General features: G+C 47.8%; 1 protein-coding gene across 2 annotated transcripts in view; it reads left to right on the forward strand.

The window, feature by feature from the left end:
* SYNJ2 (synaptojanin 2) overlaps positions 1–15,821 on the forward strand; it is an 86,132-nt gene that overhangs the window by 29,356 nt on the left and 40,955 nt on the right. For both annotated transcript variants that reach the window (XM_011952759.1, XM_011952758.1), the window contains exons 6-7: positions 10,940–11,001; positions 15,500–15,596. In XM_011952759.1, coding sequence (XP_011808149.1) covers positions 10,940–11,001; positions 15,500–15,596 — 159 coding nt within the window. The remainder of the gene's footprint in view (positions 1–10,939; positions 11,002–15,499; positions 15,597–15,821) is intronic.

Genomic DNA, 15,821 nt, shown 5'->3' on the forward strand with positions numbered 1-15,821 from the left:
CCCTGTTGTGTTGAGCTGAGCTGTCAAAGTGTGCACACGTGTGTGTGTGTGTGTGCATGCGTGCATGTGTGTAGAAAACACAGACACCACTTTGTTGTTTCTGGTCGGCAAGGGTGCTGTGTGAAGCCGCTGACTCAGGAACGGTGCTGTGGTGCCTGCTGAGTGGGTGCCGCGAAGTGAGCTTGGGTAGCGCTGCCTGAGGTTAGACCCTGAGTTCAGTGTACTGAGGACGTTTCTGAGAGCCATGACTCTCATAAAGAGCTTCAGGAAGGCTCTGTGGCTGCGTAGGGCTGGCACTCGGTGCTGCCTGTTGTGGGGCCACGTGAGACTTCCACAGCTTTCCCGTGGTTTCTAAAAATACCCCTTGCTGTCCAAAGCTGGGCTCTGGTCAGTGCCAGAGAGATTTGGCATTCTTTCTCCTGGGAAGACCACAGGGTGGAGATACATTCCAAGAACACATTTGTCATCAGTGGAATGACATGCTGCCTCCTTCACCAGGGTCTCTAACAAGGTGGGTTGTGGGCCGAGTGGACTGGAGGGGCCTCCCCACTATCCCCAGTCTTCCTCCCTGTCCCGAGGGGACATGGGTGCCTTCAGAAAGCCTCTCGGCCAGGGCCTTTGTGGCCTCTTGGCTCTTCTTACCGGCAGCTCTCATGTGACTGCATTTGGGTTGCCAGCTAGTGGCTAGCGGGGCCCGGAGTGCCATCTGCCAGGTTCCAGGCATTGTTTGACAATGCTAGGCTCAGAGTCCCCCATCTTGGGTTCAGCTTCTTAGCCTGGTCCTTGACTTGACCCTGTGCCCGGAGCAGGTGAGTCACTTGTCCCCATGGCTGTCAGCACGGTGCGCTGACAGCATTGGTGAAGTACTGGGTCAGCCTGGGCAGTGAGATGGATGAATGGAGGTCCCGTTTAGGCTCCGTGCTCTGGTAGGGAGAAAAGGCTTGATTAACATTCAGTCTTTCCACTAGAAAGAGCCCACCACAGTGCACGAGATAACTGACAGCCTCCAGAGAAATGCTCCTGAGGACAGCGGTGACGCAGAAATTCCTCCGGAGGGCTGCCCAAAGGAGGTTTATGGAAAAACAACTTTATTGCAATGTAGCTTACCCATTTAAAGCCTACAACTTGGTGTTTTTACTGCATTTACAGTGTTGTGTAGCTACCACTGTAATCTAATCTTAGAACACTTTGATCACTGCTAAAAAACTTCGTCCCCATTAGCCGTCTCTCCCGTCCCCTCCAAGTCTCCCTCAGGCCAACTCACCCATTCATCTACTGTCTTTACCTATAGATTTCCCATTCCAGACATTCCAAAAGAGTTTTTGAAACCTGATTTTCTTTAAATATGGAGTTTTCCTTTGGAAACTTCTGGAGCTCTGTATTCAGGAGAATGAAAGAATTGATCGAATGAGTAAGGCACAAAAAGGAGATAGGGAGACCATGTTGTGTTTCATGGAAAGTTTGTAAGAAATCCAAAAATTAGGGGGATGGTCATGATGGACTCTTAGAATTTGGGAATGACCCTTTGGAATTCATCCATTCCACCCTGTGACTCTCAGTTCAGCGTCCCCCTTTTTTTTTTTTTTTTTTTTTTTTCTGTGATGGAGTCTCACTGTGTCGCCCAGGCTAGAGCGCAGTGGTGCAATCTCGGTTCACTGCAACATCCGCCTCCCGAGTTCAAGCCGTTTTCCTGCCTCAGCCTCCTGAATAGCTGGGACTACAGGTGCCCACCACCACGCCCAGCTAATTTTGTTGTGTTTTTAGTAGAGATGGGGTTTCGCCATGTTAGCCAGGCTGGTCTCGAATTCCTGACCTCAGGTGATCCACCTGCTTCAGCCTCCCAAAGTGCTGGGATTAAAGGCATGAGCCACTGTACCTGGCCAGTTCAGGGATCCTTCTTCCAGGACCCCCAAAGGGCTGTCCTCCAGGCCACGACTGGGGATGGTTCTGACTCTTGGTGAGTTCCTCCCGTATTGCACTGCTGCATCTGTCCGACTCTAGAGTGTTTTGGGGTGTGCAGGAGTAAATCTGATTCTTGTCTGTGTGACTCACCTTCGGCCCTGACGGGGAGTCTTCTGGTTCCCTCTTCTTCTCGTCTTCTCTAAGGCCTCCCAACTCCTTTGGCCACCTTCTCTCCTGTTTCTAAGACTCTCAATGTTCTCATCTCCCTCATCTAAAAGATGACATTCCTTTTTTGTCGTTCCCCTCTGAGATTTCGTTTTGGTCTCCCCCTTGACCTTCATGCTGCCTCAGATGTAGCCTGACCCGCCATGGGATGACTGTGCCTCGGTCTGTCCAGCCAGGAGCAGCGGACCCTGAGGTCTCAGCTTTTTGGCAGCTGTTTCACCCTCTTAAATTCCTAACACTTGTGCTACACCAAAGCCTCCATGGTTTCTTCTTTTTGTTTTTGTTTTTGTTTTGTTTTGTTTCTGAGACGAAGTCTTGCTCTGTCACCCAAGCTGGAGTGCAGTGGTGCGACGTCAGCTCACTGCAACCTCTACCTCCTAGGTTCAAGTGATTCTCCTGCCTCAGCCTCACAAGTAGCTGGGGTTATAGGCTCCCACCACCACGCCCGGCTAATATTTTTTGTATTTTTAGTAGAGACAGGGTTTCATCACATTGGCCAGGCTGGTTTTGAACTTCTGACCTCAAGTGATCTGCCCGCTTCGGCCTCCCAAAGTGTTAGGATTACAGGTGTGAGCCATCATGCCCAGCCTCCATGGTTTCTTCAAAACAAGTTTCAGAAGGCTTTAGTGTTCCTTAATCTTATTAAGGATTTGCTAACCTTTGGGCCTAATACCTGTGTTTAGCCTCTAAACACCACTCATCATCAAAGAGAGATGAAGTCATCTTCAGAGGGGGCCAGGAGGGTGGCAGGAAGTGGTGGTCTACCATCACTGGCTTCAACTGTCACTATCAAGCCTAAGGCTGCTTCTGGTTATTTTTCTCTGCTTTGAACTTTTTCTCTTCCATCTTCACTTAGGTTAGATGATAAGTGCAAAGATTTTGGGGTGAGTAGCTTGCATATTAAGCTGCAATGCTGTCCCTTCTTGATGGCTGCCGTTGGAAACCCAGGAGTCTAGCAGGCTGGTGCAGGGGCGGGCAGAGGGTCGTAGATGAGGATTTGTCTGCATGTTTTCCCAGGAATGGTACTTTCAGTATTTCCTGACTCCATTTCTAGCAGCCGTGCACCTTTAATAAATTTCATTTTTACTGTGTAAATGGGTTGTGCAGTTTATAAATAGCCACATTGAAATTTTACCCTTAAAGCGAATTGCTCCCTAGTCTAGCTAGTTCAAGAATCTATTTATGATTTGTGTCTGTGGTTGACAACTTTGCTCCCCTGGTCATTGTAGAAGCTTCCTCACCCTAATATGCCTGTACAGACACGTGCCTTGCCAAGGTGAGTTCAGTCTGTCTTTGAAGTTTCCTGCAACTGAACCAAATGGAGGAGGATGCTGAGTAGAGCAGACCTCTCTTGCCCTACCTTCGCCTCTTCCCTGCCAAGTTCATGAAGTTGTGGCACTGGATGGGCACGTTTATGTGTTTGTACCTTTATTTGTTCCAAAAAGGACACGAGATGGCTTGTAGTATAATAGTTTCAAAAATAAGTGAAGAGGTCCAGATGAAGGGAAAGAATCGAATTGGTGCCCACGGTGCGTGCCATGGGTCTCGTGCATGGGAAGGAATCTGACACTTGTTCCAAGCTTTCCTGCAGCCACCACAGAAAGAACCATGGTCACAGCCAGATTATGACAGTGACTCAGAGCACAAGCTTTGAAGCTATGCAGACCTGGGTTCAGATTCAAACTCTGGCTCCCTTGCGTCGTAACCATGTGTATTTGAGAGGCTCTTGTCTGTGCCAAGCCTTAGCTTACTTTTCTGTAAAATGGGGCTAACAATATCTCCCATATAGCATTCTAGAGAGGATTAAAGAACATAGTATAAGAATTTGGCTGGGCGTGGAGGCTCACGCCTGTAGTTCCAGTAATTTGGGAGGCTGAGGTGGACGGATCACTTGAGATCAGGAGTTTAAGATGAGCCTGGCCAACATGGTGAAGTCCCGTCCCCACTAAAAATGCAAAAATTAGCCAGGCGTGGTGGTGGGTTCCTGTAATCCCAGTCATTCAGGAGAATCACTTGAACCTGGGAAGCAGAGTTTGCAGTGAGCCAAGATCATGCCACCACACTTCAGGCTGCTCAACAGAGTGCGACTCTGTCAAAAAGAAAAAAAAAAAAATACAGTATCTAGAACCTAAAAAGTACTCAAAATGGCAGCTGCTATTGATACTAATAGAAACAAATGATAACACCCAGGAGATAAAACCACCAGTGGCATCCAGAGAAGCGTGGTTCTTGGTGTCCTGAACACTGAATGACAGTTTCCTCCTGTCTTCATGGGGACAGGGACACCGTGAGATGTAGTGACACGAAGACAGCTTTCTGGGGTATCTTATCTCTCATCCCTCACAGACTCATAGCAAATCAGTAACCCCAGATGAAGCCATTTATTCATCCCAAACATTCACTAAGCATCTGCCAGGTGGAGGCGGCACCAGGGATCAGATACAGTCCCTGCCTGCAGGGAGCAGGGGGCAGGACATGGCAGTGTTGTGTGGATAGAGCCATGCTGGAGGAAGGGAGAGGCCCCCGGGGCAGCTCTCCCAGGCTGAGGGTGTGTGGGGTGGGCTGCCCAAGGGTCCAAACTGGGGAGGGGTGAGGAAGAAGCACTTGGGCAAGGAAGGCAGCCCTTGCAGAGGGAACAGTGGGTGCAGGTGTTGTAACCCCTGGGATCACAGTGATCAGGGAGTGTCACTGGGTAACTTCTTGAAGTCCTGGGCATGAAGGGAATGGGAGGACAGATAGGAGAGGTGAGCAGGGCTGGGTCAAGGGCCTGTGGATGCTACACTAAGGAGATTGTATCCCATACCAGCAGCTACTCAAGCAGTACTCCCCAACCTTGTTGCACAGAAGACTCCACTGGGAAGCTTGAAAGATCCTGATACCCAGGTTGATACCATACACATTACGTCACAATATCTGGGGCCGGGAGCCAGGCAGCTGTCCTTTTTGAAGACCCATGAGTGACTCCAGCGCACAGGAAACTATGAGAACCACTCGGTACTGTTCTGGCAAGCCAGTTTTATTGGGGTCAGACTGGGTACAGGGAGCTTTGGTTTGTAGCATTTGTCCATTGCTGTGGTGTAAATTCTCCCATCATGGCCAGTTTCAACCTACCAGCTTCATATTGCTGAGCTCAGAGTTGGACCAGCTCGGTGCACAGTCAGCTTGCAGGCCTGCAGGAGCTGGCTCCAGCACACACTGGACACTGTGCTAAAGGGCTGCAAGAGAGGTAGAGACATGATTAGACAGAAGTCTAGGAAGTGGTAGTTTGGAGGGGAAAGACGCCAGATGGGAGGCCGTTGAGCTGAGATTTTTGGGTAGCCTTAAGTCGGGGTGCAGGGGAAAGGTGTGGAGGTGCTGTCTACGATCTTTGGGCCTCTTGAGTGCTGATCAGGACTCTGCTGGGACTCCCTTAGCCAGGAGTTCTCCAGACCCTGACTATCCTCATGGCTGTCTCCCTTAACTCGTCTCTGGTCTATAGGATTGAACTAATGACTTTAGAGGCCAGATAAGAGTAGCTGGCCCTTTGCCCAGAGGGAAGAAGGATGGGATGAAGAAGAAGGGAAGCTACAAAATGCAGTGACAGTGGTGGACCCTGCCCCCAGCTGCAGCTCATGCCTGTAGCTTCTGACACTCAGTAACCTCCGGACTAGGTGACGCCAGAGAAGATGGACGCTGGTCAGTGTCGGAGCGGGACAGAGGGGAGGAAGGATATGAGGCCCGAGAAACCCAGATGAAAGGGATGCATGGGGTGATGGGGGAAGGGTGAGCTCCGGACAGAGCATGAGGCCCAGCTCCCCCTCCACTTTTGCCCAAGGCCTCACTGTGTTGCCTTTCCTCCTGCTTAAAAGAAGCAGTTTTGGGTCATGACTCAGGGAGAGGCAGACAGACAAGTCCAGTAATAGAGCTTGTTTAGGGGATAGAGGGACTCAGCCTGAGGCCCTGAGCTCAAGGAAGCAGCTGTGGCAAGCTGAGCCTGGTCACAGTGTCCCTGAGGCTCTGCAGGTGTGGACGTGCCTCTGCTGGTATGCATGCAGCTCTGCAGGTGTGGACACGGCTCTGCAGGTGTACATGCAGCTCTGCAGGCGGGGACATGCCTCTGCCAGTATGCACTTGGCTCTGCAGATGTGCAGCTGGCTCTGCAGGTATGGACACAACTCTGGAAGTGTGGACACAGCTCAGCAGGTGTGCACACGGCCCCTGTTATACCTTCTACCCCTTCATGGGCATTTGCATCCTGAGCCAAAAGGAAATGTAACAAATCCAGAAATAAGTCAAAACCAGAGACGCTCAAACTTCAGCGTGTGTGCGTAGGAATCTCCTGGAGGGCTTGTTAAAACACAGATTCCTAGCCCCACCCCGGAGAGTCTGGCTCAGCAGATCTGGGGTGGGCCCAGGACTTTGCATTTCTAACAAGCACCCAGAGGAGGTCCAACGACCATACTTTGAGAACCACTGGTCTAGACTTACAGATCCTTCCTTCCCATTCCCTGCTCTGGTCATTCACCTGGGGGTGGTGCTCCTGACTTCTTAGTGCTCCGAGGTAGAAAGGTTTGTTGTCAGCAGTGATATTGGACTAGCCACTGAGGGGATATTGACCATGCCTGTGACAGTTGGGCCCAGCCCTGTCCACACGGAATGGTTGTCTAAGTCCAGGATGAAAGACAGGCCCGAGGCCTCAGAAAAGATGTGCTGCAGCCCCTGTCCAGGCTGTGCCTTCTACTGTGGGCAGCTGATTCCAGGGCGTGCCGTCTGCTTGCCATGTTCCCTGAGTCCTCAATGACGTGGTTGAGGGGACCCCATCATAGGCAGGCACCTCATTCCACCGTGCTTTGCTGCCTGCTCCCTGGACTCAAGGGCATAGTTTCTGTCAAATTAATTTGCACTTGTGCAGACTTGTTAGAAACTTTGAAGTGCTTCTGGGTCTTTCCATGGGGGTCCTGGTTAGGTGTCATCACCCAGGGCAGGGGATTCAGCATCTCCCATCCCTTTCCTGCCTTTCCATGATACCCAAAGGCATGATGACTCAGAGGGTGCTCAGTAACTGAGGAATGGACTGCTAACTGATAATGCAGTTTATATGTTAACAAGGATTGGACACTGCTAGGTCCAGTCATCTGTGCGACAGTTTCTGCCTGATTAAAAGAAGAGGCTTTGGGTTATGACTCAGGGAGAGGCCGTTAGACATGTCCAGTAATAGAACTTGTCATGACAGAGAGCCAGGCTCCTCAGCCCTGGCCTGCCGAGCTTGTATTCTCGTCTCACTGTGCTCCCATGGGGATGATCCTACAAACAGCTGCCACTCATCCCTGAAGCCAGGGGAGATTTCCTGTGATGACTGACACAGAGCAGGTAGCCCCTCTCTTGGGTTTCAGCCCTTGGTGACCTCTCAGAGGGTAGCTGAGGAGTACACAGACCCGCCGACTTCCCTCAGGGCGCAGGATGGAGCAGGCCTCTAGGTAGTGTGGCCATGAAAGTTTTCAAATTCTCTGAGATTTCCTCAGCCAGGTGTTGATGGCCATAGGGATAAAGGACAGAGGCAACACAGGCAGCAAAATGATGGGGTTTGGGGTGAGCCTTTCTTAGGAGCTCCCATTAGTCAATGGCCAAGATGCCTCATTTTGCCTGTGACCAAAGTGTCTTAGGACCAAAAGGGATTTGGGACTTTGTTGAATTGTTTATATAGAAAAACCTGGCCAGGCACAATGGCTCATGCCTTTATCTCAGTACTTTGAGAGGCCGAGGTGGGCGGATCACTTGAGCCTGGGAGTTCAAGACCAACTTGGGCAACATGGTGAAACCCCATCTCTACAAAAAATACAAAAAAAAAAAAAAATAGCCAGGTGTTGTGGTGCACACTTGTAGTCCCAGCTACTTGGGAGGCTGAGATGGGAGGATAATTTGAACTTGGGAGGTTTAGGCTGCAGTGAGCTGTGATTGCACCACTGCACTCCAGCCTGGGCAACAGAGTAAGACCCTGTCTCAAAGAAAAAAAAAAGAAGAAGAAGAAAAGAAAAGGAAACCTTCTCTGAGGAATCTCTAAATCTATTGCTGAGAAACCAGTTCTCTAGATGGGTGCTTTTCTTGAGTCTGCAATGGGGCAGTTGTATCATCTGTAGTGGTGAGTTATAAAATGGTATGTGAAGCATGATAATAGCTATATCTCATAACACAGATAAACCTGATGGCACTGCTTTTACAACACTCAAATGGAAGCAAAACTAAAGAGTGCATTTTCAACAATTATTCTTGAATAATTTCAGAGCTACAGAAAAAGTTTAAGAACAAGAGGGAGCTCCCATATGTCCTTCACCCAGATTCACTCAATTTTAACCTTTTGCCACATACATGTTGTTATTTTTTGAACCATTTGAGAGTAGGTTACATATATCACGTCGGTGTTAGTCTGTTGCTGTAAAGGAATAACTGAGGCTGGGTAATTTATCAAGGAAAGAGGTTTATTTGGCTCATGGTTCTGCAGGCTATACAGGAAGCATGGTGCCAGCATCTGCTTCTGGGGAGGGCCTCAGGAAGCTTGCAGTCATGATGGAAGAGGAAGGGGAGCCAGTGTGTCATATGATGAGGGAAGGAGCAAGGAAAGGGAGGTTGCAGGCTCCTTTAAACAACCAGCTCTCCTGTGAACTAGCAAAAAACTCATTCATTACCATGGGGTTGTCACCAAGCCATTCATGAGGGATCTGCCCTTATGATACAAACACCTTCCACCACACCCCACCTCCAACCCTGAAGGTCACGTTTTAACGTGAGGTTTGGAAGGGACACACATCCAAACCATATCAGTATCTCTTTACTTAAGTGCAAAATATACTGTCCTACATTACCATAGTATAGGTACACATTTGGGAAATTTAACATTACAAAGTACTTCTGTCTCATCTGCAGGCAATATTCCAAATTGATCACTTGTCTCAATGATGTCCTTTGAAGCACCTTTCCTCCCTTGAGTCCAGCATCACATACTGCATTTTATTGCCATGTCTCTAGTTTTTAATCTGCATCTGTTCCTTGGCTTTCTGTCTTTCAAAGCATTAATGTTTTTGGAGAATGCAAGCCTTCTTTTCCTTTAAATTGAGAGTCCCTACCTTTAGTGTTTCCTAGTGTTTCATTATAATCACATTCAGTGTATGGATCCCTGGCCAGCGTGCTGCCTACATGATGCTGTGTCCTTCTCAGGGTACCTGGTCTGGAGGCACACGGTGTCTATCTGCCCCTCATTAGTGATGTTAATTTTGGTCACCCAGTCAAGGTGCTATTCAGTTTCTCCACTTATGGTTAATATGTTTTCCCTTTCAACTAATCAGCAATCTATGGGAGACACTTTGAGACCCTGCTAGTATCATGCTTCTCATTAAACTTTCCCTGAAGATTTATCATCAACAGATAACTTTTGCTGAACAATTATTTACTATGACAGTTGTAAAATGATGATTTTTAAAAATTATTTCCTCCAAATTTATCACTTGATATTCTACTATAGAGCCCTCTCTTGTTCCCCATTAACCCACCTACACACCCACCCACCTGCACACTGATTCACCCATCTGTCACCCATTAACCCATCCATTCATCCACCCATCCACCCATCATCCACCTATCTATCTACCCATCCACCTACTTGTCTACCCACCATCCACCTATCCCTCTATCCAGCCAGTCATCCATCCATCCAGCCATCCAGTGATCCAGCCATCAATCTACCCAGCCATCCACCCATCCACCCACCCACTCACCCCCTTACCTATCCATCTTTCATCTGCCCATTCACTCACCCATCCATTCATCCTCACATTCACCTGTCTATCCATCCACCCAGCTATCTATCTACTGATGCGTCCACTCATCCATCCATCCACCCATCCATCCTCTTACCCACCTTTCTATCCATCCACTGATCCATCCATCCATCCATCCCCATTCACCCATCCATGTATCCATTCAGTCACCTATCTATTCACCCATCCATCCATCCATCCACCCACCCAGTATCCATCCATTCAGCCATCCACCCATTCATCTGTCCATCCATCTATCCATCCACTCACTCACCTACCTACCCATCCACTCAGCTATTCATCCATCCATCCATCCATCCACTCAGCTATTCATCCCGCACCCATCTATCCATCCATCCATCCATCTATTCATCCGTCTAGTTATCATCAGTATAAATTCATGGATTTCTATTTTATTCATCAGGTTATAATCCATTACTGTCCTCGTATAGTTTGATGTTCAGATTGCCCCAGATTTGGCCAGTGAAAGCCCCCTTTAAGCTGGTTCCAGTGACTATATTTTAAATGTTTTTTTAAACTAAGTTGAGTATTAAATAAATAGTTCTATTAATAAATAATAAGGCAAATTTGATAATTAGGATGACTCAGATTTTAGGGCGAAATTGGTGTCCCTGAAGGCATGAAGGAGGCTGAGAAGCAGTTTCTGTCTCCCTAGTTGGCTTCACTGACCTCTGTGCTATCAGAGAGCTTAGGATCTGACATCTGCCTCATAATCTTACCCTGGATCTTCTGTCTGTGGAAGAATTGCAGCAGAAATGGTCATTTTGCAGTTAGGACTAGGCAGCAGCAAAGTCAGACTCGAGGCACCTAGACCTGAATTTGGAGCACTGTTAGCTGAATCCAGAGAGCTCAGCCTCCCTGAGCCCTGAAGAGACCACAGAGGTGGCCTAATGTGTGCCGCATGCAGCCTGGCTGACAGTAAGAAGGAGAATGGGGAAAACCACTGCCTCCTTGCTTTGCAGAGCAGGAAGAATCACTATTGTTACTTCTCTTTGCTTTAGGTTGGCTCCCATCATCTGAGACTCCACAGAGGCCTGGAAGCCAACGCCCCTGCTTTCGACAGGTAGGGATTGTCTGACACCATCCAAGCCTGTCATTGTCATCCTTAGACGTCATCCTTCCATCAGACACAAGGGATAGGGTGTGACGGGAAAGAGAGGACCCTGAACCCTCAATCTAAATCTGCTTTCCTTTTGGTCCTTTATGCAAGAAGGGAGATTACAAAATGGGATTTTTACTTGTTCTCCAGTTTCCTGAAGGTAAATTAATGAATGTTCAGGTGGCACTTTATAATTATTTTATCTTATCAGTTTCTTGCAATGAGGCTTCATCTCTATGCCCTGGTTAATAAGGGATAATCCAAATTATAGGATATTTGAAGCTGTTTGTTTTTTGTTTTAAAATAATATAGAATAAATAAGTATGGAAAAGTATAAAGCAAAAAATAAAAGTACCCGGCCGGGCGCGGTGGCTCAAGCCTGTAATCCCAGCGCTTTGGGAGGCCGAGGCGGGCGGATCACGAGGTCAGGAGATCGAGACCATCCTGGCTAACACGGTGAAACCCCGTCTCTACTAAAAAAAAAAAAAAAAAGGCCGGGCAAGGTGGCGGGCGCCTGTAGTCCCAGCTACTCGGGAGGCTGAGGCAGGAGAATGGCGTAAACCCGGGAGGCGGAGCTTGCAGTGAGCTGAGATCCGGCCACTGCACTCCAGCCTGGGCGACAGAGCGAGACTCTGTCTCAAAAAAATAAAAATAAAAATAAGTAAAAATAAATAAAAAAAAATAAAAGTACCCTAACTCCCAGTTACCACTCTCGGAGATTTTACTATTAGTAGTTTTGTACATGTCATTCTAGAAAACAATTTTGGCATTATATATATATTTAAATACACAAATTGGATCATTACACATGACTGTTTTGCAGCTTGCTTAAGAAAAGCTCAGCTATTTGTAATATGTATTTGAAATAATAGCTTCTTAAAAGATTTGCTTATTTAATCTAAGTACTCAATATTTTAAAATTGTCTTAGTGAATATAGTAAAAATTCTCGAAAGTAGTGTTTTAAGTGTTTGACTCATTCTACCTGAAGCTTTATTGAGACTTTAAGTTTGCTTTCATACTCTCGTTAAACATAACGCTGGTCACATGAGCCCAGATGTGACCCCCTGATTAGCATGTTACATATAATGGGCTTTTTCTATAAAGAGATATTTAATCAAGTATAGACAAGACCATTGCCTTTTCCAGAACATTTTTAGTATGTCCTAAGCATTCTACATATGGAGTTCTTTCAGTTGACATTCATCTATACTAAATTATCTTAGGAAATAGTGAACATGAAACTGAAAATGAAATTCTACCTGGCTGAGCTCGGTGGCTCAAATTTTAGGGGGTCGCCTGGGTGACAAAGTGAGATTCCATCTCAAAACAAAACAAACAAACAAAAAACAAAAAAATTCTACCTGGAGCTGACACAAAACAGGAGGGAAGGGTCATGCTGAGTTCACTTCAAAAACCCTCCTATGTTTAGGAGCTTTCTTAAAAAATACCTCTAGTTGAAGCACATTTGCATAGACTGTAGATTTTTCAGAATCCTCATAATGCGTGGTGTGTGAGATGCACGTACCGCAGAGAATGAGACCCCTCTCTTCTCACAAGCACCCCAGAGACTGCCTTGCCCCTTGGAAAGCATTCCTAAATCTAGGGGTACACTTAGATCTCTTCTGCAAATCACAGGACAAGCTGCTGAAAGGGTGAGTCTTTCTACAGGCAGCTACTGTGTCCAGGAAGTCTCTTCTGTAATGCTTCTTACCCACGACACTGGACTGGAGGCAGGAGCCCTCCCATTCCCTTGCAGGAGCTGCTGCTTTCATGTTCATTGCTGACTATGTTCCCCTCATTTGAGATAACATTTGGAAATAAGGTGACATGTCTGCCTAGTGGCTGTGGTGGGGCACCGTGAGGGTCCCCCTGACAGCAGGCTGCCCAGGTCCCCGATGATGTCCCTGGACTGGCATGTGTGTTGTCCTGGGTGCTTCCCAATTCTCTTCTCTGGGACATCACTGCACCCTCAAGAGTCGTGCGGTTCTCTGATGGATTTCATCGAGAGTAAATCCTTTCTTTCCCCTGTAAAACCTTCACATAGATAGTTTTTCTCCCCGGAGGATGCTTGTTTTCCTTTGCCTGAGCTGCATGGGTGCTCCTGTTAGCCGAGGCTGTCTCTTGTCACTTTGCTCTATGTGCCCCGTATCTGAGGAGGGCTGTTTGCAGCAGGCCTTTGGCTGCAGCAGGGTCTTGTCATCTCTGTGTGGCGATGAGTCTCTGTGGAAGGGTTAACCTTTCACAGGGCAGTGCCTGAGTCTCCACTCGCAGGACAGTGAAGCCCTTCTCCTTCCCTGCCCCACTCTGCGGGCGGCTGCTGTGCACATCAGGGTGTGCTGAACTCTTGGTCCCTCCCTGAAGATGAGAAGGATGCTTCCAAATGGAAATCTGATTCCTTAGTGTCCCGAAAAACTCCTGTTTTCTAAGTAGCTTCCCATGACAGTAACCCATGGGTAGGGGAAGTGAAAAAAAAGGCCTCAGTGCTCAGGGTGACCCAGGAAGAAGCCTGCCCGCTGCCGACCTTGCTGCTGGTGCCAGCACTCCCTTATCCCCTGGGTGCCAGCGCTCCCTTACGCCCTGGGTCAGCAGGGCCTCTCAGCTCACCAATAACGAGCATTTTACAATAAAGGAAAGAAGAACCACCGTCCACACACCAAGCACTGTCTTTGTTACTTTCACTAGTCTTTTTAGTCCTCCTAGCCATTCTCTGCAGGAGGGGAAGTAGCCCTGCTCTATAGTTGAAGGAGCCAGCTCAGAGGGGATGAATCATTTGATCAGGGGAGTTTGGGGTTGGTGACAGCATAGAGTAATGATGAGGAATAGTGAGTAATAATGAGTAACAGCAGTTCCTCTGGCCCTGGGCTTTGGAACTAATTGAGAAGAAGGGGCAGGAATGAGACAGGCAGCGATCAGAAATGGGCCTTGTTTCTGAGGAGCCACATTGAGGGATGTGGCTTGGATGTGTGGCCAACGTGGGCTCCCTCACCAGGGGCAGAGCCTGCACATGTCAGAGCCAGGCCTGGGATGCAACTTCTCTGGGCAGACTGACCCGAAAGAAAGCCCACAAGAGCTGAGCCACACACAGCCCCGCCCCAGGGCCGCCTGGAGCTCCACATGGAGGCGGGAGCCCGGGAGGGTGCTCACCCTTAACTTAGGCCAGGGAGTCAGCAGGTGAGCCTAACTTCAAATCACCCACTTAAAAATCTGTATTCTTTCCACTACTGTACCTTAAAGTTAGTAAGAGAATGTTTTCTCTTATCGGGTAAGGGGAAAAAATGATTTTTTCATGATCATTATTAGCTCTTTAAAAAATTCTGTTCATAAACGTGTCATTATAGAAATTTGGGAAAGAGAAAGATGTTTAAAGAAGAAAAGAACTGAAATCATATAAAATTCCACCACTTGTGACATCATGTGTTTTCTTCCAGTGTTTTTTCTATATTTAGGCCTAAAGATTGCACCATTAAATAATAATTTGACGTCTGCTTTTTGCATTGTATCATTTCCCTGTGTTTTGTTTAAGGCAGTACATTCCAACATGTTTACATTTGAAATGTAAGGTTACTTTAAAAAAGCTGGTGATCATAGATAAATACTGGAATCTCCCCCTAATATTCCAACATACATATTTAGAAAGTAGCTTCTAATACAAGGAATATTTCCCAAAGCCTACAAGTTGTTTTATCTCCTTGTTGTGGCTTAGCATGATGAAATACAGCACTTAGATTGAAAACAGGATGCTGAGTTGAGAGTTTTCCTGCCAGTTGTTCTAGTTTTGAGAAAGATGGGTACCAAGCAAGGTAAGAAATTCATTTCACACATGTGCACATTGCCAGTATAAGACTCTAGGCCAGGCGCGGTGGCTCATGCCTGTAATCCCAACACGTTGGGAGGCTGAGGTGGGAAGATTGCTTGAAGCCAGGAGTTTGAGACCAGCCTGAGAAACATAACAAGACCCTGTCTCTATGAAAAATAAATAAGTAAAAATTAGCCAGATGTGGTGGCATGCACCTATAGTCCCTACTACTTGAGAGGCTGAGGTGGGAGGATTGCTTGAGCCCAGGAGTTTGAGGCAGCAGTGAACTATGATCATGCCACTGCACTCTAGCCTGGACAGCAGACTGAGATCCTATCTCAGAAACAAAACTCTGTTGATGGAAGGTCGGGTTAGGTGTTCTAGATTTAATGGGAGATGCTTTATAGAAAGTCCAGCATATCCTTTGTCTGATTCCAAACTCATGTAGAAGTCTATACTAGCTAGTCATAATGGCAGCTGGGAGGGACAGGTTCTCTCCACCCAGGCTCATTTTCCACGCTTTGGGTCATGGGGGATAGCTGGTCCTGGACTCTGGCACTAAAAGCATGACTCCTTCTGCCCCGTCTTCCCTTGAGGGGCAGAACAGGGCAGAGTCTGCACCTGTGCCTGTGCCCAGCATCACGCCCACCCCACTGACTTTGCAGGCACATGGTGCTTCTGAAGGAGCAGTACGGGCAGCAGGTGGTCGTGAACCTTCTGGGAAGCAGAGGCGGAGAGGAGGTACTCAACAGAGCCTTCAAGGTAAGGCCTGGTTGTCCTCTCCACGGCTGGGCTGGGTGGCGGGTGGCCATGGTGGAGCCTTGAGCCTGGAGGTGGCTCCTGCAGGGACTGGAGCTGAAGCCCAATCCTCCTTCATTTCCTGAGGCTTCCCCAGTGTTCCGACTGGTGAACACGACAGTGCTCAGTGACTCGGGCCCTGATATGGTTTGAGTGGAATGTCTTTTTTTTTTTTTTTTTAAGACAGAG

This window comes from Colobus angolensis, unplaced genomic scaffold, assembly GCF_000951035.1.
Source record: "Colobus angolensis palliatus isolate OR3802 unplaced genomic scaffold, Cang.pa_1.0 Scaffold35, whole genome shotgun sequence".
Lineage (NCBI taxonomy): Eukaryota > Metazoa > Chordata > Mammalia > Primates > Cercopithecidae > Colobus > Colobus angolensis.